Source organism: Filobasidium floriforme, assembly GCF_021052385.1.
Source record: "Filobasidium floriforme strain CBS 6241 chromosome Unknown HD553scaffold_29, whole genome shotgun sequence".
NCBI lineage: Eukaryota > Fungi > Basidiomycota > Tremellomycetes > Filobasidiales > Filobasidiaceae > Filobasidium > Filobasidium floriforme.
This window is the reverse complement of record NW_025763650.1, coordinates 176,265-203,489: the sequence shown is the minus strand read 5'-3', so window position 1 is coordinate 203,489 and position 27,225 is coordinate 176,265. Positions and strand designations below refer to the sequence as shown.

The 27,225-nt window shown below is 52.6% G+C and overlaps 11 protein-coding genes across 11 annotated transcripts; all 11 read left to right on the top strand.

Moving 5' to 3' along the window:
* Positions 1-198: 198 nt before the first annotated feature.
* HD553DRAFT_327049 (uncharacterized protein) lies at positions 199-1,104 on the top strand (the record flags this gene model as incomplete). Its single annotated transcript, XM_046181764.1, has 4 exons — positions 199-265; positions 679-809; positions 854-882; positions 1,023-1,104. The coding sequence occupies 4 exons, from the start codon at positions 199-201 to the stop codon at positions 1,102-1,104; spliced, it is 309 nt and encodes a 102-aa protein (XP_046032695.1).
* Positions 1,105-1,836: 732 nt separating this feature from the next.
* HD553DRAFT_327048 (uncharacterized protein) lies at positions 1,837-2,742 on the top strand (the record flags this gene model as incomplete). The annotated part of the gene is made up of 4 exons (XM_046181763.1): positions 1,837-1,903; positions 2,317-2,447; positions 2,492-2,520; positions 2,661-2,742. The coding sequence occupies 4 exons, from the start codon at positions 1,837-1,839 to the stop codon at positions 2,740-2,742; spliced, it is 309 nt and encodes a 102-aa protein (XP_046032694.1).
* A 732-nt stretch (positions 2,743-3,474) lies between these two features.
* Positions 3,475-4,380, top strand: HD553DRAFT_327047 (uncharacterized protein; the record flags this gene model as incomplete). The annotated part of the gene is made up of 4 exons (XM_046181762.1): positions 3,475-3,541; positions 3,955-4,085; positions 4,130-4,158; positions 4,299-4,380. 4 exons carry the CDS (start codon positions 3,475-3,477, stop codon positions 4,378-4,380), a joined length of 309 nt encoding a protein of 102 aa, XP_046032693.1.
* Positions 4,381-5,112: 732 nt separating this feature from the next.
* Positions 5,113-6,018, top strand: HD553DRAFT_327046 (uncharacterized protein; the record flags this gene model as incomplete). Its single annotated transcript, XM_046181761.1, has 4 exons — positions 5,113-5,179; positions 5,593-5,723; positions 5,768-5,796; positions 5,937-6,018. The coding sequence occupies 4 exons, from the start codon at positions 5,113-5,115 to the stop codon at positions 6,016-6,018; spliced, it is 309 nt and encodes a 102-aa protein (XP_046032692.1).
* Positions 6,019-6,750: 732 nt separating this feature from the next.
* HD553DRAFT_327045 (uncharacterized protein) lies at positions 6,751-7,656 on the top strand (the record flags this gene model as incomplete). The annotated part of the gene is made up of 4 exons (XM_046181760.1): positions 6,751-6,817; positions 7,231-7,361; positions 7,406-7,434; positions 7,575-7,656. 4 exons carry the CDS (start codon positions 6,751-6,753, stop codon positions 7,654-7,656), a joined length of 309 nt encoding a protein of 102 aa, XP_046032691.1.
* Positions 7,657-8,388: 732 nt separating this feature from the next.
* HD553DRAFT_327044 (uncharacterized protein) lies at positions 8,389-10,456 on the top strand (the record flags this gene model as incomplete). Its single annotated transcript, XM_046181759.1, has 7 exons — positions 8,389-8,455; positions 8,869-8,999; positions 9,044-9,072; positions 9,213-9,276; positions 9,734-9,753; positions 9,807-9,900; positions 10,271-10,456. The coding sequence occupies 7 exons, from the start codon at positions 8,389-8,391 to the stop codon at positions 10,454-10,456; spliced, it is 591 nt and encodes a 196-aa protein (XP_046032690.1).
* A 284-nt stretch (positions 10,457-10,740) lies between these two features.
* Positions 10,741-12,517, top strand: HD553DRAFT_327043 (uncharacterized protein; the record flags this gene model as incomplete). Its single annotated transcript, XM_046181758.1, has 6 exons — positions 10,741-10,863; positions 11,320-11,338; positions 11,622-11,678; positions 12,092-12,222; positions 12,267-12,295; positions 12,436-12,517. 6 exons carry the CDS (start codon positions 10,741-10,743, stop codon positions 12,515-12,517), a joined length of 441 nt encoding a protein of 146 aa, XP_046032689.1.
* Positions 12,518-13,249: 732 nt separating this feature from the next.
* Positions 13,250-14,155, top strand: HD553DRAFT_327042 (uncharacterized protein; the record flags this gene model as incomplete). The annotated part of the gene is made up of 4 exons (XM_046181757.1): positions 13,250-13,316; positions 13,730-13,860; positions 13,905-13,933; positions 14,074-14,155. The coding sequence occupies 4 exons, from the start codon at positions 13,250-13,252 to the stop codon at positions 14,153-14,155; spliced, it is 309 nt and encodes a 102-aa protein (XP_046032688.1).
* Positions 14,156-14,887: 732 nt separating this feature from the next.
* HD553DRAFT_327041 (uncharacterized protein) lies at positions 14,888-15,793 on the top strand (the record flags this gene model as incomplete). Its single annotated transcript, XM_046181756.1, has 4 exons — positions 14,888-14,954; positions 15,368-15,498; positions 15,543-15,571; positions 15,712-15,793. The coding sequence occupies 4 exons, from the start codon at positions 14,888-14,890 to the stop codon at positions 15,791-15,793; spliced, it is 309 nt and encodes a 102-aa protein (XP_046032687.1).
* A 732-nt stretch (positions 15,794-16,525) lies between these two features.
* HD553DRAFT_327040 (uncharacterized protein) lies at positions 16,526-17,431 on the top strand (the record flags this gene model as incomplete). Its single annotated transcript, XM_046181755.1, has 4 exons — positions 16,526-16,592; positions 17,006-17,136; positions 17,181-17,209; positions 17,350-17,431. 4 exons carry the CDS (start codon positions 16,526-16,528, stop codon positions 17,429-17,431), a joined length of 309 nt encoding a protein of 102 aa, XP_046032686.1.
* A 732-nt stretch (positions 17,432-18,163) lies between these two features.
* Positions 18,164-19,069, top strand: HD553DRAFT_327039 (uncharacterized protein; the record flags this gene model as incomplete). Its single annotated transcript, XM_046181754.1, has 4 exons — positions 18,164-18,230; positions 18,644-18,774; positions 18,819-18,847; positions 18,988-19,069. The coding sequence occupies 4 exons, from the start codon at positions 18,164-18,166 to the stop codon at positions 19,067-19,069; spliced, it is 309 nt and encodes a 102-aa protein (XP_046032685.1).
* Positions 19,070-27,225: the final 8,156 nt, after the last annotated feature.

Below are 27,225 nucleotides of genomic sequence, written 5' to 3'. Positions count from 1 at the left end.
AAGCGGGTGATGGGAATAAACGTGAAACGCGAAGCAGCGAATCAACGAGGTCGAACGGTAGGTGTATGCCGAAAGTGAAAGTGGAATAAAAGCTATGAATAAACGTCTACTACTGGTCTCTCTTTGCTTGCTCGACTACTACAACGGCGAAACGGCGATGGAAAAGAGTGGAATCGACTGACAAGGTGGGGTCTATATATGTGTCTAGCGTACGCATACGCCAGCGCAACCGAGTATAATACCGGAACGGTCTATACTCCGAACCGTGCGTCTTCCGCTTCTCCTCTGCCTGTACGCCTCGACCTGTACACGTGTATCCCGTCTCCCGCCATCAGATGAAACCTTCTTATCCACCGTCGGCTGCCGTCTAGTAATCCTCCGTGACCAACAGCAGTGAGGTCGAGGTAGGCGAGAACGAACCGCGGATGTAGGAAGTAGGCGACCGTCAGGGCCGATAAATCCTGTCACCACACCGTTCGGCAATATCTCTAGCCGCACCGTGGATGGCTACAACAGGAGTCCTCGCGATGCCATGGCGCCGCGCCAACCGCTGCCTCCTTAACCACTCGGACATCCTGGCTATCTAGGTTTCGCTTGACGCAAGCTGGACCTGATGCCACCAGCACACCCGGTCTACACAGACGAGAGAGCTTCATATGTGTTACCCGTGTGGCATAGATTGTCACATGGGTGTCCAAGTTGATGTTGTGATCTGTTCAGGAGATCATGGAGAGATATTTCCTGCTATTCCTTGTGGTCCCATCCCATCAGTCTGGAAGGAACACTCAGTCATGAGTCTGCCAGTTGATGTGAGGTTGCCCATTTGAGCTGGGCTTTGTTTTCCTTTCTACAGTACTTGCGCAACCCCTGCATGTTATTACTGTACCTTGATAAGTAGAACGATAAAAGTTTAATTATTTAAATCGAGGTTGATTGATGATGAGGGTCCAGTTCGTGGCAATAATGTACTGCACCGCAGGATTGCACCTGACAGACTTTGACGTGGTGATGGATGCGGACAGGTTTCGTTTGACACAAGCTGCATCAGATGCCACCAGCACACCCAACTCTCTGACCAACCTCGAGGTGGACCATCACGGCTGACCCATAGTCCTTGCAATCTCACGGCCGAACCGTACTCTGGTGGTTTCTACGGGACTTGCGGGTTGCCAGCAACCTGTGCTTTGTCTGGGACTTGCGTAGGATAGTAGATAGATGGATGAGTGTGATAGCGGGTGAACTACATGCTCCGCCGGACTTGCTGGCAGAACACCCGTTGTAGGGCCAATCCCGATCTTCGGGATCAAACGTCGATGACGAGGTCAAACAACAACTCGTCTGAGTTGGCGGTAATGTAGGTATGTAGGGGTGCTAAGCCTGGGAGTGGTAATGGATGTCCAGGTAGGCAAGTGCTGTTCCCGGTAGACTATAGGGGGTGGGTGGTAGGTAAAGGCGTGTAAACGTTACGTGATTCAGGTCAAGTGACGTTTGAGGGAGGAAGGTGATAACTCCGATCAAACGCGATACGTCGTAGGTCGTATAGACTCGAAACTACTCGGGGTGGTAAGCTAGCAAAGGCCGTACTCTGACGCCTATCTACTTAACCTTGTCTGGCAGCCAGCTACAGATCCGTCGTCTAAGCGGGTGATGGGAATAAACGTGAAACGCGAAGCAGCGAATCAACGAGGTCGAACGGTAGGTGTATGCCGAAAGTGAAAGTGGAATAAAAGCTATGAATAAACGTCTACTACTGGTCTCTCTTTGCTTGCTCGACTACTACAACGGCGAAACGGCGATGGAAAAGAGTGGAATCGACTGACAAGGTGGGGTCTATATATGTGTCTAGCGTACGCATACGCCAGCGCAACCGAGTATAATACCGGAACGGTCTATACTCCGAACCGTGCGTCTTCCGCTTCTCCTCTGCCTGTACGCCTCGACCTGTACACGTGTATCCCGTCTCCCGCCATCAGATGAAACCTTCTTATCCACCGTCGGCTGCCGTCTAGTAATCCTCCGTGACCAACAGCAGTGAGGTCGAGGTAGGCGAGAACGAACCGCGGATGTAGGAAGTAGGCGACCGTCAGGGCCGATAAATCCTGTCACCACACCGTTCGGCAATATCTCTAGCCGCACCGTGGATGGCTACAACAGGAGTCCTCGCGATGCCATGGCGCCGCGCCAACCGCTGCCTCCTTAACCACTCGGACATCCTGGCTATCTAGGTTTCGCTTGACGCAAGCTGGACCTGATGCCACCAGCACACCCGGTCTACACAGACGAGAGAGCTTCATATGTGTTACCCGTGTGGCATAGATTGTCACATGGGTGTCCAAGTTGATGTTGTGATCTGTTCAGGAGATCATGGAGAGATATTTCCTGCTATTCCTTGTGGTCCCATCCCATCAGTCTGGAAGGAACACTCAGTCATGAGTCTGCCAGTTGATGTGAGGTTGCCCATTTGAGCTGGGCTTTGTTTTCCTTTCTACAGTACTTGCGCAACCCCTGCATGTTATTACTGTACCTTGATAAGTAGAACGATAAAAGTTTAATTATTTAAATCGAGGTTGATTGATGATGAGGGTCCAGTTCGTGGCAATAATGTACTGCACCGCAGGATTGCACCTGACAGACTTTGACGTGGTGATGGATGCGGACAGGTTTCGTTTGACACAAGCTGCATCAGATGCCACCAGCACACCCAACTCTCTGACCAACCTCGAGGTGGACCATCACGGCTGACCCATAGTCCTTGCAATCTCACGGCCGAACCGTACTCTGGTGGTTTCTACGGGACTTGCGGGTTGCCAGCAACCTGTGCTTTGTCTGGGACTTGCGTAGGATAGTAGATAGATGGATGAGTGTGATAGCGGGTGAACTACATGCTCCGCCGGACTTGCTGGCAGAACACCCGTTGTAGGGCCAATCCCGATCTTCGGGATCAAACGTCGATGACGAGGTCAAACAACAACTCGTCTGAGTTGGCGGTAATGTAGGTATGTAGGGGTGCTAAGCCTGGGAGTGGTAATGGATGTCCAGGTAGGCAAGTGCTGTTCCCGGTAGACTATAGGGGGTGGGTGGTAGGTAAAGGCGTGTAAACGTTACGTGATTCAGGTCAAGTGACGTTTGAGGGAGGAAGGTGATAACTCCGATCAAACGCGATACGTCGTAGGTCGTATAGACTCGAAACTACTCGGGGTGGTAAGCTAGCAAAGGCCGTACTCTGACGCCTATCTACTTAACCTTGTCTGGCAGCCAGCTACAGATCCGTCGTCTAAGCGGGTGATGGGAATAAACGTGAAACGCGAAGCAGCGAATCAACGAGGTCGAACGGTAGGTGTATGCCGAAAGTGAAAGTGGAATAAAAGCTATGAATAAACGTCTACTACTGGTCTCTCTTTGCTTGCTCGACTACTACAACGGCGAAACGGCGATGGAAAAGAGTGGAATCGACTGACAAGGTGGGGTCTATATATGTGTCTAGCGTACGCATACGCCAGCGCAACCGAGTATAATACCGGAACGGTCTATACTCCGAACCGTGCGTCTTCCGCTTCTCCTCTGCCTGTACGCCTCGACCTGTACACGTGTATCCCGTCTCCCGCCATCAGATGAAACCTTCTTATCCACCGTCGGCTGCCGTCTAGTAATCCTCCGTGACCAACAGCAGTGAGGTCGAGGTAGGCGAGAACGAACCGCGGATGTAGGAAGTAGGCGACCGTCAGGGCCGATAAATCCTGTCACCACACCGTTCGGCAATATCTCTAGCCGCACCGTGGATGGCTACAACAGGAGTCCTCGCGATGCCATGGCGCCGCGCCAACCGCTGCCTCCTTAACCACTCGGACATCCTGGCTATCTAGGTTTCGCTTGACGCAAGCTGGACCTGATGCCACCAGCACACCCGGTCTACACAGACGAGAGAGCTTCATATGTGTTACCCGTGTGGCATAGATTGTCACATGGGTGTCCAAGTTGATGTTGTGATCTGTTCAGGAGATCATGGAGAGATATTTCCTGCTATTCCTTGTGGTCCCATCCCATCAGTCTGGAAGGAACACTCAGTCATGAGTCTGCCAGTTGATGTGAGGTTGCCCATTTGAGCTGGGCTTTGTTTTCCTTTCTACAGTACTTGCGCAACCCCTGCATGTTATTACTGTACCTTGATAAGTAGAACGATAAAAGTTTAATTATTTAAATCGAGGTTGATTGATGATGAGGGTCCAGTTCGTGGCAATAATGTACTGCACCGCAGGATTGCACCTGACAGACTTTGACGTGGTGATGGATGCGGACAGGTTTCGTTTGACACAAGCTGCATCAGATGCCACCAGCACACCCAACTCTCTGACCAACCTCGAGGTGGACCATCACGGCTGACCCATAGTCCTTGCAATCTCACGGCCGAACCGTACTCTGGTGGTTTCTACGGGACTTGCGGGTTGCCAGCAACCTGTGCTTTGTCTGGGACTTGCGTAGGATAGTAGATAGATGGATGAGTGTGATAGCGGGTGAACTACATGCTCCGCCGGACTTGCTGGCAGAACACCCGTTGTAGGGCCAATCCCGATCTTCGGGATCAAACGTCGATGACGAGGTCAAACAACAACTCGTCTGAGTTGGCGGTAATGTAGGTATGTAGGGGTGCTAAGCCTGGGAGTGGTAATGGATGTCCAGGTAGGCAAGTGCTGTTCCCGGTAGACTATAGGGGGTGGGTGGTAGGTAAAGGCGTGTAAACGTTACGTGATTCAGGTCAAGTGACGTTTGAGGGAGGAAGGTGATAACTCCGATCAAACGCGATACGTCGTAGGTCGTATAGACTCGAAACTACTCGGGGTGGTAAGCTAGCAAAGGCCGTACTCTGACGCCTATCTACTTAACCTTGTCTGGCAGCCAGCTACAGATCCGTCGTCTAAGCGGGTGATGGGAATAAACGTGAAACGCGAAGCAGCGAATCAACGAGGTCGAACGGTAGGTGTATGCCGAAAGTGAAAGTGGAATAAAAGCTATGAATAAACGTCTACTACTGGTCTCTCTTTGCTTGCTCGACTACTACAACGGCGAAACGGCGATGGAAAAGAGTGGAATCGACTGACAAGGTGGGGTCTATATATGTGTCTAGCGTACGCATACGCCAGCGCAACCGAGTATAATACCGGAACGGTCTATACTCCGAACCGTGCGTCTTCCGCTTCTCCTCTGCCTGTACGCCTCGACCTGTACACGTGTATCCCGTCTCCCGCCATCAGATGAAACCTTCTTATCCACCGTCGGCTGCCGTCTAGTAATCCTCCGTGACCAACAGCAGTGAGGTCGAGGTAGGCGAGAACGAACCGCGGATGTAGGAAGTAGGCGACCGTCAGGGCCGATAAATCCTGTCACCACACCGTTCGGCAATATCTCTAGCCGCACCGTGGATGGCTACAACAGGAGTCCTCGCGATGCCATGGCGCCGCGCCAACCGCTGCCTCCTTAACCACTCGGACATCCTGGCTATCTAGGTTTCGCTTGACGCAAGCTGGACCTGATGCCACCAGCACACCCGGTCTACACAGACGAGAGAGCTTCATATGTGTTACCCGTGTGGCATAGATTGTCACATGGGTGTCCAAGTTGATGTTGTGATCTGTTCAGGAGATCATGGAGAGATATTTCCTGCTATTCCTTGTGGTCCCATCCCATCAGTCTGGAAGGAACACTCAGTCATGAGTCTGCCAGTTGATGTGAGGTTGCCCATTTGAGCTGGGCTTTGTTTTCCTTTCTACAGTACTTGCGCAACCCCTGCATGTTATTACTGTACCTTGATAAGTAGAACGATAAAAGTTTAATTATTTAAATCGAGGTTGATTGATGATGAGGGTCCAGTTCGTGGCAATAATGTACTGCACCGCAGGATTGCACCTGACAGACTTTGACGTGGTGATGGATGCGGACAGGTTTCGTTTGACACAAGCTGCATCAGATGCCACCAGCACACCCAACTCTCTGACCAACCTCGAGGTGGACCATCACGGCTGACCCATAGTCCTTGCAATCTCACGGCCGAACCGTACTCTGGTGGTTTCTACGGGACTTGCGGGTTGCCAGCAACCTGTGCTTTGTCTGGGACTTGCGTAGGATAGTAGATAGATGGATGAGTGTGATAGCGGGTGAACTACATGCTCCGCCGGACTTGCTGGCAGAACACCCGTTGTAGGGCCAATCCCGATCTTCGGGATCAAACGTCGATGACGAGGTCAAACAACAACTCGTCTGAGTTGGCGGTAATGTAGGTATGTAGGGGTGCTAAGCCTGGGAGTGGTAATGGATGTCCAGGTAGGCAAGTGCTGTTCCCGGTAGACTATAGGGGGTGGGTGGTAGGTAAAGGCGTGTAAACGTTACGTGATTCAGGTCAAGTGACGTTTGAGGGAGGAAGGTGATAACTCCGATCAAACGCGATACGTCGTAGGTCGTATAGACTCGAAACTACTCGGGGTGGTAAGCTAGCAAAGGCCGTACTCTGACGCCTATCTACTTAACCTTGTCTGGCAGCCAGCTACAGATCCGTCGTCTAAGCGGGTGATGGGAATAAACGTGAAACGCGAAGCAGCGAATCAACGAGGTCGAACGGTAGGTGTATGCCGAAAGTGAAAGTGGAATAAAAGCTATGAATAAACGTCTACTACTGGTCTCTCTTTGCTTGCTCGACTACTACAACGGCGAAACGGCGATGGAAAAGAGTGGAATCGACTGACAAGGTGGGGTCTATATATGTGTCTAGCGTACGCATACGCCAGCGCAACCGAGTATAATACCGGAACGGTCTATACTCCGAACCGTGCGTCTTCCGCTTCTCCTCTGCCTGTACGCCTCGACCTGTACACGTGTATCCCGTCTCCCGCCATCAGATGAAACCTTCTTATCCACCGTCGGCTGCCGTCTAGTAATCCTCCGTGACCAACAGCAGTGAGGTCGAGGTAGGCGAGAACGAACCGCGGATGTAGGAAGTAGGCGACCGTCAGGGCCGATAAATCCTGTCACCACACCGTTCGGCAATATCTCTAGCCGCACCGTGGATGGCTACAACAGGAGTCCTCGCGATGCCATGGCGCCGCGCCAACCGCTGCCTCCTTAACCACTCGGACATCCTGGCTATCTAGGTTTCGCTTGACGCAAGCTGGACCTGATGCCACCAGCACACCCGGTCTACACAGACGAGAGAGCTTCATATGTGTTACCCGTGTGGCATAGATTGTCACATGGGTGTCCAAGTTGATGTTGTGATCTGTTCAGGAGATCATGGAGAGATATTTCCTGCTATTCCTTGTGGTCCCATCCCATCAGTCTGGAAGGAACACTCAGTCATGAGTCTGCCAGTTGATGTGAGGTTGCCCATTTGAGCTGGGCTTTGTTTTCCTTTCTACAGTACTTGCGCAACCCCTGCATGTTATTACTGTACCTTGATAAGTAGAACGATAAAAGTTTAATTATTTAAATCGAGGTTGATTGATGATGAGGGTCCAGTTCGTGGCAATAATGTACTGCACCGCAGGATTGCACCTGACAGACTTTGACGTGGTGATGGATGCGGACAGGTTTCGTTTGACACAAGCTGCATCAGATGCCACCAGCACACCCAACTCTCTGACCAACCTCGAGGTGGACCATCACGGCTGACCCATAGTCCTTGCAATCTCACGGCCGAACCGTACTCTGGTGGTTTCTACGGGACTTGCGGGTTGCCAGCAACCTGTGCTTTGTCTGGGACTTGCGTAGGATAGTAGATAGATGGATGAGTGTGATAGCGGGTGAACTACATGCTCCGCCGGACTTGCTGGCAGAACACCCGTTGTAGGGCCAATCCCGATCTTCGGGATCAAACGTCGATGACGAGGTCAAACAACAACTCGTCTGAGTTGGCGGTAATGTAGGTATGTAGGGGTGCTAAGCCTGGGAGTGGTAATGGATGTCCAGGTAGGCAAGTGCTGTTCCCGGTAGACTATAGGGGGTGGGTGGTAGGTAAAGGCGTGTAAACGTTACGTGATTCAGGTCAAGTGACGTTTGAGGGAGGAAGGTGATAACTCCGATCAAACGCGATACGTCGTAGGTCGTATAGACTCGAAACTACTCGGGGTGGTAAGCTAGCAAAGGCCGTACTCTGACGCCTATCTACTTAACCTTGTCTGGCAGCCAGCTACAGATCCGTCGTCTAAGCGGGTGATGGGAATAAACGTGAAACGCGAAGCAGCGAATCAACGAGGTCGAACGGTAGGTGTATGCCGAAAGTGAAAGTGGAATAAAAGCTATGAATAAACGTCTACTACTGGTCTCTCTTTGCTTGCTCGACTACTACAACGGCGAAACGGCGATGGAAAAGAGTGGAATCGACTGACAAGGTGGGGTCTATATATGTGTCTAGCGTACGCATACGCCAGCGCAACCGAGTATAATACCGGAACGGTCTATACTCCGAACCGTGCGTCTTCCGCTTCTCCTCTGCCTGTACGCCTCGACCTGTACACGTGTATCCCGTCTCCCGCCATCAGATGAAACCTTCTTATCCACCGTCGGCTGCCGTCTAGTAATCCTCCGTGACCAACAGCAGTGAGGTCGAGGTAGGCGAGAACGAACCGCGGATGTAGGAAGTAGGCGACCGTCAGGGCCGATAAATCCTGTCACCACACCGTTCGGCAATATCTCTAGCCGCACCGTGGATGGCTACAACAGGAGTCCTCGCGATGCCATGGCGCCGCGCCAACCGCTGCCTCCTTAACCACTCGGACATCCTGGCTATCTAGGTTTCGCTTGACGCAAGCTGGACCTGATGCCACCAGCACACCCGGTCTACACAGACGAGAGAGCTTCATATGTGTTACCCGTGTGGCATAGATTGTCACATGGGTGTCCAAGTTGATGTTGTGATCTGTTCAGGAGATCATGGAGAGATATTTCCTGCTATTCCTTGTGGTCCCATCCCATCAGTCTGGAAGGAACACTCAGTCATGAGTCTGCCAGTTGATGTGAGGTTGCCCATTTGAGCTGGGCTTTGTTTTCCTTTCTACAGTACTTGCGCAACCCCTGCATGTTATTACTGTACCTTGATAAGTAGAACGATAAAAGTTTAATTATTTAAATCGAGGTTGATTGATGATGAGGGTCCAGTTCGTGGCAATAATGTACTGCACCGCAGGATTGCACCTGACAGACTTTGACGTGGTGATGGATGCGGACAGGTTTCGTTTGACACAAGCTGCATCAGATGCCACCAGCACACCCAACTCTCTGACCAACCTCGAGGTGGACCATCACGGCTGACCCATAGTCCTTGCAATCTCACGGCCGAACCGTACTCTGGTGGTTTCTACGGGACTTGCGGGTTGCCAGCAACCTGTGCTTTGTCTGGGACTTGCGTAGGATAGTAGATAGATGGATGAGTGTGATAGCGGGTGAACTACATGCTCCGCCGGACTTGCTGGCAGAACACCCGTTGTAGGGCCAATCCCGATCTTCGGGATCAAACGTCGATGACGAGGTCAAACAACAACTCGTCTGAGTTGGCGGTAATGTAGGTATGTAGGGGTGCTAAGCCTGGGAGTGGTAATGGATGTCCAGGTAGGCAAGTGCTGTTCCCGGTAGACTATAGGGGGTGGGTGGTAGGTAAAGGCGTGTAAACGTTACGTGATTCAGGTCAAGTGACGTTTGAGGGAGGAAGGTGATAACTCCGATCAAACGCGATACGTCGTAGGTCGTATAGACTCGAAACTACTCGGGGTGGTAAGCTAGGCAAGGCCGTACTCTGACGCTATCTACTTAACCTTGTCTGGCAGCCAGCTACAGATCCGTCGTCTAAGCGGTGAGGGAATAAACGTGAAACGCGAAGCAGCGAATCAACGAGGTCGAACGGTAGGGTGTATGCCGAAAGTGAAAGTGGAATAAAGCATATGAATAACGTCTACTATGGTCTCTCTTTGGCTTTGCTCGACTACTACAACGGCGAAACGGCGATGGAAAAGAGTGAATCGACTGACAAGGTGGCGTTCTATATATCGTGTCTAGCGTACGCATACGGCCAGCGCAACCGAGTATAATACCGGAACGGTCTATACTCCGAACCAGCCCGTCTCCCGCCATCAGATGAAACCTTCTTATCCACCGTCGGCTGCCGTCTAGTAATCCTCCGTGACCAACAGCAGTGAGGTCGAGGTAGGCGAGAACGAACCGCGGATGTAGGAAGTAGGCGACCGTCAGGGCCGATAAATCCTGTCACCACACCGTTCGGCAATATCTCTAGCCGCACCGTGGATGGCTACAACAGGAGTCCTCGCGATGCCATGGCGCCGCGCCAACCGCTGCCTCCTTAACCACTCGGACATCCTGGCTATCTAGGTTTCGCTTGACGCAAGCTGGACCTGATGCCACCAGCACACCCGGTCTACACAGACGAGAGAGCTTCATATGTGTTACCCGTGTGGCATAGATTGTCACATGGGTGTCCAAGTTGATGTTGTGATCGGTTCAGGAGATCATGGAGAGATATTTCCTGCTATTTCCTTGTGGTCCCATCCCATCAGTCTGGAAGGAACACTCAGTCATGAGTCTGCCAGTTATGTGAGGTTGCCCTTTGAGCTGGGCTTTGTTTTCCTTTCTACAGTACTGCGCAACCCCTGCATGTTTATTACTGTACCTTGATAAGTAGAACGATAAAAGTTTAATTATTTAAATCGAGGTTGATTGATTATGAGGGTCCAGTTCGTGGCAATAATGTACTGCACCGCAGGATTGCACCTGACAGACTTTGACGTGGTGATGGATGCGGACAGGTTTCGTTTGACACAAGCTGCATCAGATGCCACCAGCACACCCAACTCTCTGACCAACCTCGAGGTGGACCATCACGGCTGACCCATAGTCCTTGCAATCTCACGGCCGAACCGTACTCTGGTGGTTTCTACGGGACTTGCGGGTTGCCAGCAACCTGTGCTTTGTCTGGGACTTGCGTAGGATAGTAGATAGATGGATGAGTGTGATAGCGGGTGAACTACATGCTCCGCCGGACTTGCTGGCAGAACACCCGTTGTAGGGCCAATCCCGATCTTCGGGATCAAACGTCGATGACGAGGTCAAACAACAACTCGTCTGAGTTGGCGGTAATGTAGGTATGTAGGGGTGCTAAGCCTGGGAGTGGTAATGGATGTCCAGGTAGGCAAGTGCTGTTCCGGTAGACTATAGGGGGTGGGTGGTAGGTAAAGGCGTGTAAACGTTACGTGATTCAGGTCAAGTGACGTTTGAGGGAGGAAGGTGATAACTCCGATCAAACGCGATACGTCGTAGGTCGTATAGACTCGAAACTACTCGGGTGGTAAGCTAGCAAAGGCCGTACTCTGACGCCTATCTACTTAACCTTGTCTGGCAGCCAGCTACAGATCCGTCGTCTAAGCGGGTGATGGGAATAAACGTGAAACGCGAAGCAGCGAATCAACGAGGTCGAACGGTAGGTGTATGCCGAAAGTGAAAGTGGAATAAAAGCTATGAATAAACGTCTACTACTGGTCTCTCTTTGCTTGCTCGACTACTACAACGGCGAAACGGCGATGGAAAAGAGTGGAATCGACTGACAAGGTGGGGTCTATATATGTGTCTAGCGTACGCATACGCCAGCGCAACCGAGTATAATACCGGAACGGTCTATACTCCGAACCGTGCGTCTTCCGCTTCTCCTCTGCCTGTACGCCTCGACCTGTACACGTGTATCCCGTCTCCCGCCATCAGATGAAACCTTCTTATCCACCGTCGGCTGCCGTCTAGTAATCCTCCGTGACCAACAGCAGTGAGGTCGAGGTAGGCGAGAACGAACCGCGGATGTAGGAAGTAGGCGACCGTCAGGGCCGATAAATCCTGTCACCACACCGTTCGGCAATATCTCTAGCCGCACCGTGGATGGCTACAACAGGAGTCCTCGCGATGCCATGGCGCCGCGCCAACCGCTGCCTCCTTAACCACTCGGACATCCTGGCTATCTAGGTTTCGCTTGACGCAAGCTGGACCTGATGCCACCAGCACACCCGGTCTACACAGACGAGAGAGCTTCATATGTGTTACCCGTGTGGCATAGATTGTCACATGGGTGTCCAAGTTGATGTTGTGATCTGTTCAGGAGATCATGGAGAGATATTTCCTGCTATTCCTTGTGGTCCCATCCCATCAGTCTGGAAGGAACACTCAGTCATGAGTCTGCCAGTTGATGTGAGGTTGCCCATTTGAGCTGGGCTTTGTTTTCCTTTCTACAGTACTTGCGCAACCCCTGCATGTTATTACTGTACCTTGATAAGTAGAACGATAAAAGTTTAATTATTTAAATCGAGGTTGATTGATGATGAGGGTCCAGTTCGTGGCAATAATGTACTGCACCGCAGGATTGCACCTGACAGACTTTGACGTGGTGATGGATGCGGACAGGTTTCGTTTGACACAAGCTGCATCAGATGCCACCAGCACACCCAACTCTCTGACCAACCTCGAGGTGGACCATCACGGCTGACCCATAGTCCTTGCAATCTCACGGCCGAACCGTACTCTGGTGGTTTCTACGGGACTTGCGGGTTGCCAGCAACCTGTGCTTTGTCTGGGACTTGCGTAGGATAGTAGATAGATGGATGAGTGTGATAGCGGGTGAACTACATGCTCCGCCGGACTTGCTGGCAGAACACCCGTTGTAGGGCCAATCCCGATCTTCGGGATCAAACGTCGATGACGAGGTCAAACAACAACTCGTCTGAGTTGGCGGTAATGTAGGTATGTAGGGGTGCTAAGCCTGGGAGTGGTAATGGATGTCCAGGTAGGCAAGTGCTGTTCCCGGTAGACTATAGGGGGTGGGTGGTAGGTAAAGGCGTGTAAACGTTACGTGATTCAGGTCAAGTGACGTTTGAGGGAGGAAGGTGATAACTCCGATCAAACGCGATACGTCGTAGGTCGTATAGACTCGAAACTACTCGGGGTGGTAAGCTAGCAAAGGCCGTACTCTGACGCCTATCTACTTAACCTTGTCTGGCAGCCAGCTACAGATCCGTCGTCTAAGCGGGTGATGGGAATAAACGTGAAACGCGAAGCAGCGAATCAACGAGGTCGAACGGTAGGTGTATGCCGAAAGTGAAAGTGGAATAAAAGCTATGAATAAACGTCTACTACTGGTCTCTCTTTGCTTGCTCGACTACTACAACGGCGAAACGGCGATGGAAAAGAGTGGAATCGACTGACAAGGTGGGGTCTATATATGTGTCTAGCGTACGCATACGCCAGCGCAACCGAGTATAATACCGGAACGGTCTATACTCCGAACCGTGCGTCTTCCGCTTCTCCTCTGCCTGTACGCCTCGACCTGTACACGTGTATCCCGTCTCCCGCCATCAGATGAAACCTTCTTATCCACCGTCGGCTGCCGTCTAGTAATCCTCCGTGACCAACAGCAGTGAGGTCGAGGTAGGCGAGAACGAACCGCGGATGTAGGAAGTAGGCGACCGTCAGGGCCGATAAATCCTGTCACCACACCGTTCGGCAATATCTCTAGCCGCACCGTGGATGGCTACAACAGGAGTCCTCGCGATGCCATGGCGCCGCGCCAACCGCTGCCTCCTTAACCACTCGGACATCCTGGCTATCTAGGTTTCGCTTGACGCAAGCTGGACCTGATGCCACCAGCACACCCGGTCTACACAGACGAGAGAGCTTCATATGTGTTACCCGTGTGGCATAGATTGTCACATGGGTGTCCAAGTTGATGTTGTGATCTGTTCAGGAGATCATGGAGAGATATTTCCTGCTATTCCTTGTGGTCCCATCCCATCAGTCTGGAAGGAACACTCAGTCATGAGTCTGCCAGTTGATGTGAGGTTGCCCATTTGAGCTGGGCTTTGTTTTCCTTTCTACAGTACTTGCGCAACCCCTGCATGTTATTACTGTACCTTGATAAGTAGAACGATAAAAGTTTAATTATTTAAATCGAGGTTGATTGATGATGAGGGTCCAGTTCGTGGCAATAATGTACTGCACCGCAGGATTGCACCTGACAGACTTTGACGTGGTGATGGATGCGGACAGGTTTCGTTTGACACAAGCTGCATCAGATGCCACCAGCACACCCAACTCTCTGACCAACCTCGAGGTGGACCATCACGGCTGACCCATAGTCCTTGCAATCTCACGGCCGAACCGTACTCTGGTGGTTTCTACGGGACTTGCGGGTTGCCAGCAACCTGTGCTTTGTCTGGGACTTGCGTAGGATAGTAGATAGATGGATGAGTGTGATAGCGGGTGAACTACATGCTCCGCCGGACTTGCTGGCAGAACACCCGTTGTAGGGCCAATCCCGATCTTCGGGATCAAACGTCGATGACGAGGTCAAACAACAACTCGTCTGAGTTGGCGGTAATGTAGGTATGTAGGGGTGCTAAGCCTGGGAGTGGTAATGGATGTCCAGGTAGGCAAGTGCTGTTCCCGGTAGACTATAGGGGGTGGGTGGTAGGTAAAGGCGTGTAAACGTTACGTGATTCAGGTCAAGTGACGTTTGAGGGAGGAAGGTGATAACTCCGATCAAACGCGATACGTCGTAGGTCGTATAGACTCGAAACTACTCGGGGTGGTAAGCTAGCAAAGGCCGTACTCTGACGCCTATCTACTTAACCTTGTCTGGCAGCCAGCTACAGATCCGTCGTCTAAGCGGGTGATGGGAATAAACGTGAAACGCGAAGCAGCGAATCAACGAGGTCGAACGGTAGGTGTATGCCGAAAGTGAAAGTGGAATAAAAGCTATGAATAAACGTCTACTACTGGTCTCTCTTTGCTTGCTCGACTACTACAACGGCGAAACGGCGATGGAAAAGAGTGGAATCGACTGACAAGGTGGGGTCTATATATGTGTCTAGCGTACGCATACGCCAGCGCAACCGAGTATAATACCGGAACGGTCTATACTCCGAACCGTGCGTCTTCCGCTTCTCCTCTGCCTGTACGCCTCGACCTGTACACGTGTATCCCGTCTCCCGCCATCAGATGAAACCTTCTTATCCACCGTCGGCTGCCGTCTAGTAATCCTCCGTGACCAACAGCAGTGAGGTCGAGGTAGGCGAGAACGAACCGCGGATGTAGGAAGTAGGCGACCGTCAGGGCCGATAAATCCTGTCACCACACCGTTCGGCAATATCTCTAGCCGCACCGTGGATGGCTACAACAGGAGTCCTCGCGATGCCATGGCGCCGCGCCAACCGCTGCCTCCTTAACCACTCGGACATCCTGGCTATCTAGGTTTCGCTTGACGCAAGCTGGACCTGATGCCACCAGCACACCCGGTCTACACAGACGAGAGAGCTTCATATGTGTTACCCGTGTGGCATAGATTGTCACATGGGTGTCCAAGTTGATGTTGTGATCTGTTCAGGAGATCATGGAGAGATATTTCCTGCTATTCCTTGTGGTCCCATCCCATCAGTCTGGAAGGAACACTCAGTCATGAGTCTGCCAGTTGATGTGAGGTTGCCCATTTGAGCTGGGCTTTGTTTTCCTTTCTACAGTACTTGCGCAACCCCTGCATGTTATTACTGTACCTTGATAAGTAGAACGATAAAAGTTTAATTATTTAAATCGAGGTTGATTGATGATGAGGGTCCAGTTCGTGGCAATAATGTACTGCACCGCAGGATTGCACCTGACAGACTTTGACGTGGTGATGGATGCGGACAGGTTTCGTTTGACACAAGCTGCATCAGATGCCACCAGCACACCCAACTCTCTGACCAACCTCGAGGTGGACCATCACGGCTGACCCATAGTCCTTGCAATCTCACGGCCGAACCGTACTCTGGTGGTTTCTACGGGACTTGCGGGTTGCCAGCAACCTGTGCTTTGTCTGGGACTTGCGTAGGATAGTAGATAGATGGATGAGTGTGATAGCGGGTGAACTACATGCTCCGCCGGACTTGCTGGCAGAACACCCGTTGTAGGGCCAATCCCGATCTTCGGGATCAAACGTCGATGACGAGGTCAAACAACAACTCGTCTGAGTTGGCGGTAATGTAGGTATGTAGGGGTGCTAAGCCTGGGAGTGGTAATGGATGTCCAGGTAGGCAAGTGCTGTTCCCGGTAGACTATAGGGGGTGGGTGGTAGGTAAAGGCGTGTAAACGTTACGTGATTCAGGTCAAGTGACGTTTGAGGGAGGAAGGTGATAACTCCGATCAAACGCGATACGTCGTAGGTCGTATAGACTCGAAACTACTCGGGGTGGTAAGCTAGCAAAGGCCGTACTCTGACGCCTATCTACTTAACCTTGTCTGGCAGCCAGCTACAGATCCGTCGTCTAAGCGGGTGATGGGAATAAACGTGAAACGCGAAGCAGCGAATCAACGAGGTCGAACGGTAGGTGTATGCCGAAAGTGAAAGTGGAATAAAAGCTATGAATAAACGTCTACTACTGGTCTCTCTTTGCTTGCTCGACTACTACAACGGCGAAACGGCGATGGAAAAGAGTGGAATCGACTGACAAGGTGGGGTCTATATATGTGTCTAGCGTACGCATACGCCAGCGCAACCGAGTATAATACCGGAACGGTCTATACTCCGAACCGTGCGTCTTCCGCTTCTCCTCTGCCTGTACGCCTCGACCTGTACACGTGTATCCCGTCTCCCGCCATCAGATGAAACCTTCTTATCCACCGTCGGCTGCCGTCTAGTAATCCTCCGTGACCAACAGCAGTGAGGTCGAGGTAGGCGAGAACGAACCGCGGATGTAGGAAGTAGGCGACCGTCAGGGCCGATAAATCCTGTCACCACACCGTTCGGCAATATCTCTAGCCGCACCGTGGATGGCTACAACAGGAGTCCTCGCGATGCCATGGCGCCGCGCCAACCGCTGCCTCCTTAACCACTCGGACATCCTGGCTATCTAGGTTTCGCTTGACGCAAGCTGGACCTGATGCCACCAGCACACCCGGTCTACACAGACGAGAGAGCTTCATATGTGTTACCCGTGTGGCATAGATTGTCACATGGGTGTCCAAGTTGATGTTGTGATCTGTTCAGGAGATCATGGAGAGATATTTCCTGCTATTCCTTGTGGTCCCATCCCATCAGTCTGGAAGGAACACTCAGTCATGAGTCTGCCAGTTGATGTGAGGTTGCCCATTTGAGCTGGGCTTTGTTTTCCTTTCTACAGTACTTGCGCAACCCCTGCATGTTATTACTGTACCTTGATAAGTAGAACGATAAAAGTTTAATTATTTAAATCGAGGTTGATTGATGATGAGGGTCCAGTTCGTGGCAATAATGTACTGCACCGCAGGATTGCACCTGACAGACTTTGACGTGGTGATGGATGCGGACAGGTTTCGTTTGACACAAGCTGCATCAGATGCCACCAGCACACCCAACTCTCTGACCAACCTCGAGGTGGACCATCACGGCTGACCCATAGTCCTTGCAATCTCACGGCCGAACCGTACTCTGGTGGTTTCTACGGGACTTGCGGGTTGCCAGCAACCTGTGCTTTGTCTGGGACTTGCGTAGGATAGTAGATAGATGGATGAGTGTGATAGCGGGTGAACTACATGCTCCGCCGGACTTGCTGGCAGAACACCCGTTGTAGGGCCAATCCCGATCTTCGGGATCAAACGTCGATGACGAGGTCAAACAACAACTCGTCTGAGTTGGCGGTAATGTAGGTATGTAGGGGTGCTAAGCCTGGGAGTGGTAATGGATGTCCAGGTAGGCAAGTGCTGTTCCCGGTAGACTATAGGGGGTGGGTGGTAGGTAAAGGCGTGTAAACGTTACGTGATTCAGGTCAAGTGACGTTTGAGGGAGGAAGGTGATAACTCCGATCAAACGCGATACGTCGTAGGTCGTATAGACTCGAAACTACTCGGGGTGGTAAGCTAGCAAAGGCCGTACTCTGACGCCTATCTACTTAACCTTGTCTGGCAGCCAGCTACAGATCCGTCGTCTAAGCGGGTGATGGGAATAAACGTGAAACGCGAAGCAGCGAATCAACGAGGTCGAACGGTAGGTGTATGCCGAAAGTGAAAGTGGAATAAAAGCTATGAATAAACGTCTACTACTGGTCTCTCTTTGCTTGCTCGACTACTACAACGGCGAAACGGCGATGGAAAAGAGTGGAATCGACTGACAAGGTGGGGTCTATATATGTGTCTAGCGTACGCATACGCCAGCGCAACCGAGTATAATACCGGAACGGTCTATACTCCGAACCGTGCGTCTTCCGCTTCTCCTCTGCCTGTACGCCTCGACCTGTACACGTGTATCCCGTCTCCCGCCATCAGATGAAACCTTCTTATCCACCGTCGGCTGCCGTCTAGTAATCCTCCGTGACCAACAGCAGTGAGGTCGAGGTAGGCGAGAACGAACCGCGGATGTAGGAAGTAGGCGACCGTCAGGGCCGATAAATCCTGTCACCACACCGTTCGGCAATATCTCTAGCCGCACCGTGGATGGCTACAACAGGAGTCCTCGCGATGCCATGGCGCCGCGCCAACCGCTGCCTCCTTAACCACTCGGACATCCTGGCTATCTAGGTTTCGCTTGACGCAAGCTGGACCTGATGCCACCAGCACACCCGGTCTACACAGACGAGAGAGCTTCATATGTGTTACCCGTGTGGCATAGATTGTCACATGGGTGTCCAAGTTGATGTTGTGATCTGTTCAGGAGATCATGGAGAGATATTTCCTGCTATTCCTTGTGGTCCCATCCCATCAGTCTGGAAGGAACACTCAGTCATGAGTCTGCCAGTTGATGTGAGGTTGCCCATTTGAGCTGGGCTTTGTTTTCCTTTCTACAGTACTTGCGCAACCCCTGCATGTTATTACTGTACCTTGATAAGTAGAACGATAAAAGTTTAATTATTTAAATCGAGGTTGATTGATGATGAGGGTCCAGTTCGTGGCAATAATGTACTGCACCGCAGGATTGCACCTGACAGACTTTGACGTGGTGATGGATGCGGACAGGTTTCGTTTGACACAAGCTGCATCAGATGCCACCAGCACACCCAACTCTCTGACCAACCTCGAGGTGGACCATCACGGCTGACCCATAGTCCTTGCAATCTCACGGCCGAACCGTACTCTGGTGGTTTCTACGGGACTTGCGGGTTGCCAGCAACCTGTGCTTTGTCTGGGACTTGCGTAGGATAGTAGATAGATGGATGAGTGTGATAGCGGGTGAACTACATGCTCCGCCGGACTTGCTGGCAGAACACCCGTTGTAGGGCCAATCCCGATCTTCGGGATCAAACGTCGATGACGAGGTCAAACAACAACTCGTCTGAGTTGGCGGTAATGTAGGTATGTAGGGGTGCTAAGCCTGGGAGTGGTAATGGATGTCCAGGTAGGCAAGTGCTGTTCCCGGTAGACTATAGGGGGTGGGTGGTAGGTAAAGGCGTGTAAACGTTACGTGATTCAGGTCAAGTGACGTTTGAGGGAGGAAGGTGATAACTCCGATCAAACGCGATACGTCGTAGGTCGTATAGACTCGAAACTACTCGGGGTGGTAAGCTAGCAAAGGCCGTACTCTGACGCCTATCTACTTAACCTTGTCTGGCAGCCAGCTACAGATCCGTCGTCTAAGCGGGTGATGGGAATAAACGTGAAACGCGAAGCAGCGAATCAACGAGGTCGAACGGTAGGTGTATGCCGAAAGTGAAAGTGGAATAAAAGCTATGAATAAACGTCTACTACTGGTCTCTCTTTGCTTGCTCGACTACTACAACGGCGAAACGGCGATGGAAAAGAGTGGAATCGACTGACAAGGTGGGGTCTATATATGTGTCTAGCGTACGCATACGCCAGCGCAACCGAGTATAATACCGGAACGGTCTATACTCCGAACCGTGCGTCTTCCGCTTCTCCTCTGCCTGTACGCCTCGACCTGTACACGTGTATCCCGTCTCCCGCCATCAGATGAAACCTTCTTATCCACCGTCGGCTGCCGTCTAGTAATCCTCCGTGACCAACAGCAGTGAGGTCGAGGTAGGCGAGAACGAACCGCGGATGTAGGAAGTAGGCGACCGTCAGGGCCGATAAATCCTGTCACCACACCGTTCGGCAATATCTCTAGCCGCACCGTGGATGGCTACAACAGGAGTCCTCGCGATGCCATGGCGCCGCGCCAACCGCTGCCTCCTTAACCACTCGGACATCCTGGCTATCTAGGTTTCGCTTGACGCAAGCTGGACCTGATGCCACCAGCACACCCGGTCTACACAGACGAGAGAGCTTCATATGTGTTACCCGTGTGGCATAGATTGTCACATGGGTGTCCAAGTTGATGTTGTGATCTGTTCAGGAGATCATGGAGAGATATTTCCTGCTATTCCTTGTGGTCCCATCCCATCAGTCTGGAAGGAACACTCAGTCATGAGTCTGCCAGTTGATGTGAGGTTGCCCATTTGAGCTGGGCTTTGTTTTCCTTTCTACAGTACTTGCGCAACCCCTGCATGTTATTACTGTACCTTGATAAGTAGAACGATAAAAGTTTAATTATTTAAATCGAGGTTGATTGATGATGAGGGTCCAGTTCGTGGCAATAATGTACTGCACCGCAGGATTGCACCTGACAGACTTTGACGTGGTGATGGATGCGGACAGGTTTCGTTTGACACAAGCTGCATCAGATGCCACCAGCACACCCAACTCTCTGACCAACCTCGAGGTGGACCATCACGGCTGACCCATAGTCCTTGCAATCTCACGGCCGAACCGTACTCTGGTGGTTTCTACGGGACTTGCGGGTTGCCAGCAACCTGTGCTTTGTCTGGGACTTGCGTAGGATAGTAGATAGATGGATGAGTGTGATAGCGGGTGAACTACATGCTCCGCCGGACTTGCTGGCAGAACACCCGTTGTAGGGCCAATCCCGATCTTCGGGATCAAACGTCGATGACGAGGTCAAACAACAACTCGTCTGAGTTGGCGGTAATGTAGGTATGTAGGGGTGCTAAGCCTGGGAGTGGTAATGGATGTCCAGGTAGGCAAGTGCTGTTCCCGGTAGACTATAGGGGGTGGGTGGTAGGTAAAGGCGTGTAAACGTTACGTGATTCAGGTCAAGTGACGTTTGAGGGAGGAAGGTGATAACTCCGATCAAACGCGATACGTCGTAGGTCGTATAGACTCGAAACTACTCGGGGTGGTAAGCTAGCAAAGGCCGTACTCTGACGCCTATCTACTTAACCTTGTCTGGCAGCCAGCTACAGATCCGTCGTCTAAGCGGGTGTTATAGCGGTCACGTGGCGCGTCGGACACGCCGTACGCGACTCCCGTATGCGACTCCCGTCGGGGGTACTTTTCGGTGTTGTTGTTTGGATGTAGAACTAGTACCTCTGTAATAGCTCTACATCCGTTATTACATCTAGATGTCTACCCATACCTTGCCTCATTCCTGCGTCCCGTCAGCCTGTCCAGGGGGACCCCCATCGGGGGCCGCTCCCGGGCCTTACAGAATAACGGATCATCAAAGGACCCCGAATGGGGGAGCACGAGGAGGTAGCCGGATCCCCTTGCAGCTGGGTGCAAGCGGAGTACCCAACGGTCCAGATAGCCATCTGACGTTGGTAGGAGTGTTCTACCCGGAAGGAGTGCCGGTCCAAGCACTCATGTTGTTGGATTCGGGAGCGACCGGGATGTTCATGGATCGGACATTCGCGTCGCTACATGGATTCGACGTAACGGACCTCGAGACGCCGCGGGTAGTGACGGTGATTGATGGTCGGGAGATCCAGGGAGGAAGGATCACCCAGAAGGCTCGTACGCTGGTACGTACGGGAGTGCACCTGGAACTGACCGAGTTCCATCTCACCGATTTGAGTGGGTACCCGGTGGTACTAGGTATCCCTTGGCTGCGGAGACACAACCCGCATATCCAATGGGACTCCAACGCGGTGACGTTCGGGGATGTCTGCATCAGCACGGGATGCCTCAAGAGGCCCGAGACGGTGTATGCTCCGGACGAAGTAGAAGTGGAGACACGAGGGATCGACCCGTTCAAGAAGATGAAGGGGTCGATCACGGAGGATTTGGTCGTCGCGCAGATGCAGATGACCCGGGAGGACGACGAGCGGGCGAGGCGCCCGGACCTGTGGGATTGGGACGTCAAACCCACGGACTCGTTCCAGGACGATCTGGATCCTCCTGAGTATATGGAGAAGCTGAGGGACATGGTACCGGAGAAGTATCATGAACATCTTGGAGCGTTCTCCAAGACGAAGGCAGATACACTGCCCCCGACGCGATCGATCGACCATGCGATCGAACTCAAGCCCGGTACGTCGCCGACGTACCAGAAGCTCTACAACCACTCCCAGCGGGAAAGCGAGGAGCTAAAGAAGTGGTTGAAAGAAAATTTGGAGAAGGGGTTCATCAGGCCGTCGAAGTCGCCCTGTTCGAGCCCGGTACTGTTCGTACCAAAGAAAGGCGGCGAGATGCGTATGTGCATCGATTACCGTCGCCTTAACGACATTACGGTGAAGGATAGGACGCCCCTACCCCTCATCTCAGAGACGCTAGACAGGTTGAAGGGCGCGAAGGTCTACACGAAGATGGACCTCCGAGGCGCGTACAACCTGCTACGCGTAAAAGAAGAAGACATTTGGAAGACCGCGTTTACTACACGTTTCGGTCTGTTCGAATGTTTGGTCATGCCGTTCGGCTTGACCAACGCCCCCGCTACCTTTCAGCGGTGGATGAACGAGGTTTTCCAGGACCTTTTGGATGTGTGCGTCGTCGTTTACCTCGACGACATACTTATTTACTCCTCCGACCAGGAGACCCATGACGGTCAGGTCAAGGAGGTTATGAAGAGGCTGCAGGCAAATGGCCTGTATGCGAAGGCGGAGAAGTGTGAGTTCGATACGGTGGCTACCGAATTCTTGGGGTACGATATTGCCCCGACGGGGGTCAGTATGAACCCCTCCAAGGTCAAGTCCGTTTTGGACTGGGCCCCCCCGAAGAACATTCGGGGACTGCAGTCCTTTTTAGGATTTGCAAACTATTATCGGAGGTTCATCCAGAACTACTCCAAGAAGATTCAGGGAATGACGGCCCTGACGAAGAAAGGGGTGAAGTACTCCTGGACGGCAGCCGCTGACGCTGCGTTCCGGGAATTGAAGGAGTCCTTCACCCAGGCGCCTATATTGGCGCACTACAACGAGGAGCGCCAAGTGGTGCTCGAGACCGACGCTTCCTCTGGAGCGATCGGCGCGGTGATGTCCCAGGTAGGGGACGATGGGAAGCTCCACCCGGTAGCGTTCATGTCAAAGAGTCTGACGCCCGCCGAGAGGAACTACGATGTGCACGACAGGGAACTGTTGGCCATCGTCTATTGCAGTCGGATATGGCGACATTATCTCGACAACAAGTACCCCGTTCGGATTCTCACGGATCACAAGAACTTGGAGTATTTCAAGAGGGACAAGGTACTGTCTCAACGGCAGGCGCGATGGTCGCAGCTGTTGAACCAGATCTCCTACACCCTGGAGTACAAGCCGGGAACGGAGAACGGGAAGGCCGACGCGTTGAGTCGTCGGGAAGAGTTGATGGAGGAGACAGAACCGAAGCGAGCGGAGACTCTGCTCCGGCCTGTCGAAGACGCACCCCCTGAAGGGTGTAGTCCGGTTGAACGACCGCCTTTGCGGTTGAATGGCACCATCCCCGCACTGGGCGATTGGATGGTGAAAGCGCTGATACCGGCGGCGCAGGACGACCCGGTGGCGAAAGAGCTCGTAGCGCAGCTCAAGGCGGGGACCTTGGCGAATGAGCGATACAGCTTGAGCCCCACTGGGGTTCTCCTGTACAACGGGTTGGTGTATGTTCCTAACGCGGGGAACATCAAGGTAGAGCTGATGAAGCGCCTACATGACGGGAAGGCCGCCGGCCATTGGGGGCGGGACAAGACCGTGGAGCTAACCAGTAGGGACTTCTACTGGCCTGGGATGGCGAAGTGGATCGGGGAGTACGTCGCTAGCTGCAGCATATGTCAGCGCAACCGGCGACCCCGAATGAAGCCTGTCGGCGAACTAGCGCCGCTGCCGGCACCGGCGGGACCATACGAATCGATCACTTGGGATCACATCACGGACCTGCCCGAGTCTATGGGGTCCAATTCGATCCTGGTGATCGTCGATCGGTTCAGCAAGCGAGCGCATTTCGTCGCTTGTCGAAAGGATAACGACGCCACATTCTTGGCGCGGTTATTCCTTGACCGATGGGTGTGTTTGCATGGGTTCCCGAAGCAGATCATTTCGGATCGAGGTACGTTGTTCACCTCGCGCTTCTGGAAAGATCTGTGCCGCATGGCGAACGTGGAGAATAGTTACTCCACGGCGTTCCACCCGGAGACGGACGGACAGACCGAGCGAAGTAACTCCACCTTGGAGCAGTACTTGCGGTCGTACGTCAACTTCCTCCAGGACGATTGGGCGGAGTTACTCTCCATGGCGGAGTTCGCGTACAACAACGCGAAGCACTCTGCCATCGGGATGTCGCCATTCATGGCGTCCGAGGGAAGGGAACATACCTTCTCCCTGCCAGTGCCCGGCACTAGGGAAGAGGCGGTGGAATCGGCGGGAGAGTACCGAGACCGACTCGACGGGATCTACAAGTCGGTGAAGGAGGCGCTGGAACAAGCGCGGAAAGACATGGCGAAGTACGCAAATCGGAAGCGTACCGCCGTCCCTGACGAGGGTTACAACGTAGGGGACCTGGTAATGTTATCTACCAAGAACTTGACGTCGGTGCGCCCCAGCCAGAAGCTCTCGATGAAGACGCTGGGGCCCTTCCGAATCACGGAAGTCATCGGCCAGAGCAAGATGGCGAGGAGGCTGGAACTCCCCGCGCAGTTACGCCGGGTGCATCCCGTCTTCCACGTGTCGTTGCTCATCCCCTATCGGGCCAACGAGCTGGAAGGAAGAGAGGTGGTGGAACCGCCTACCCCCGAAGTCCTCGACAACGGGGACTTGGGGTATGTCGTGTCCGAGATCGTACACTCGAAAGCGTTGCGATCCGGGAGGTCCGGGAAGAAGACCCAATACCTAGTGCGATTCGAAGGGTACGGGGATGAATCGAACGAGTGGGTTAGCCCCGCCGAATTCGATCACGACGACAAGGTCGTCGCAGCGTTTCACAAGCGCTACCCTCATCTACCGCAGCCTGGTCGACAAGAGTACGCCGACGCTTGATGCGTTCGGAGACCGCATCTAGGGGGGGGATCCTGTTATAGCGGTCACGTGGCGCGTCGGACACGCCGTACGCGACTCCCGTATGCGACTCCCGTCGGGGGTACTTTTCGGTGTTGTTGTTTGGATGTAGAACTAGTACCTCTGTAATAGCTCTACATCCGTTATTACATCTAGATGTCTACCCATACCTTGCCTCATTCCTGCGTCCCGTCAGCCTGTCCAGGGGGACCCCCATCGGGGGCCGCTCCCGGGCCTTACAGCGGGTGATGGGAATAAACGTGAAACGCGAAGCAGCGAATCAACGAGGTCGAACGGTAGGTGTATGCCGAAAGTGAAAGTGGAATAAAAGCTATGAATAAACGTCTACTACTAGTGTTGGCAAAAAGTGAACGCGTTCACTGAACGCGTGTCGAACGCGTTCATTTCGTATCCGCGGTGCGTGAACGTGAACGTGAACGTGAACGCATTACGTCAGCGCGTTCATGAACTTGAACGCATTACGTCATCACGTTCAGCGCGTTCGCGTTCACTGAACGCGTTCAAGCGCGAACGCTAAGCGCGTTCTCGGCATAGCGTACCGGCATCGACTTGCGCTTCTACGGCTGATCGCGCGCTGTACTTGGCTACGCTTGTCGAGCGCATTCAGGGCAAAAAGATAGCTGACAAAGCCAAACTGAGAATCGAACTTGAACGCGTTCACTGATGCCGCGTCGAAGATCGTGAACGTGATCGCCGACTGAACGCGCTAATGCGTTCACTATGAACGCGTTCACTAAACGTCACGTTCATACGTTCAAAAACCCGCGTTCAAACGTTCACGTTCAGACGTTCAAGTTCATTTTTTGCCAACACTATCTACTACTGGTCTCTCTTTGCTTGCTCGACTACTACAACGGCGAAACGGCGATGGAAAAGAGTGGAATCGACTGACAAGGTGGGGTCTATATATGTGTCTAGCGTACGCATACGCCAGCGCAACCGAGTATAATACCGGAACGGTCTATACTCCGAACCGTGCGTCTTCCGCTTCTCCTCTGCCTGTACGCCTCGACCTGTACACGTGTATCCCGTCTCCCGCCATCAGATGAAACCTTCTTATCCACCGTCGGCTGCCGTCTAGTAATCCTCCGTGACCAACAGCAGTGAGGTCGAGGTAGGCGAGAACGAACCGCGGATGTAGGAAGTAGGCGACCGTCAGGGCCGATAAATCCTGTCACCACACCGTTCGGCAATATCTCTAGCCGCACCGTGGATGGCTACAACAGGAGTCCTCGCGATGCCATGGCGCCGCGCCAACCGCTGCCTCCTTAACCACTCGGACATCCTGGCTATCTAGGTTTCGCTTGACGCAAGCTGGACCTGATGCCACCAGCACACCCGGTCTACACAGACGAGAGAGCTTCATATGTGTTACCCGTGTGGCATAGATTGTCACATGGGTGTCCAAGTTGATGTTGTGATCTGTTCAGGAGATCATGGAGAGATATTTCCTGCTATTCCTTGTGGTCCCATCCCATCAGTCTGGAAGGAACACTCAGTCATGAGTCTGCCAGTTGATGTGAGGTTGCCCATTTGAGCTGGGCTTTGTTTTCCTTTCTACAGTACTTGCGCAACCCCTGCATGTTATTACTGTACCTTGATAAGTAGAACGATAAAAGTTTAATTATTTAAATCGAGGTTGATTGATGATGAGGGTCCAGTTCGTGGCAATAATGTACTGCACCGCAGGATTGCACCTGACAGACTTTGACGTGGTGATGGATGCGGACAGGTTTCGTTTGACACAAGCTGCATCAGATGCCACCAGCACACCCAACTCTCTGACCAACCTCGAGGTGGACCATCACGGCTGACCCATAGTCCTTGCAATCTCACGGCCGAACCGTACTCTGGTGGTTTCTACGGGACTTGCGGGTTGCCAGCAGCGACCTGTGGTTTCTCCGGGACTTCACAGGGTAGTAGATGGAATTGGCTTTTGTCTGCAATCACCAGTTTCACCTGGTTGGCTATCGCTATG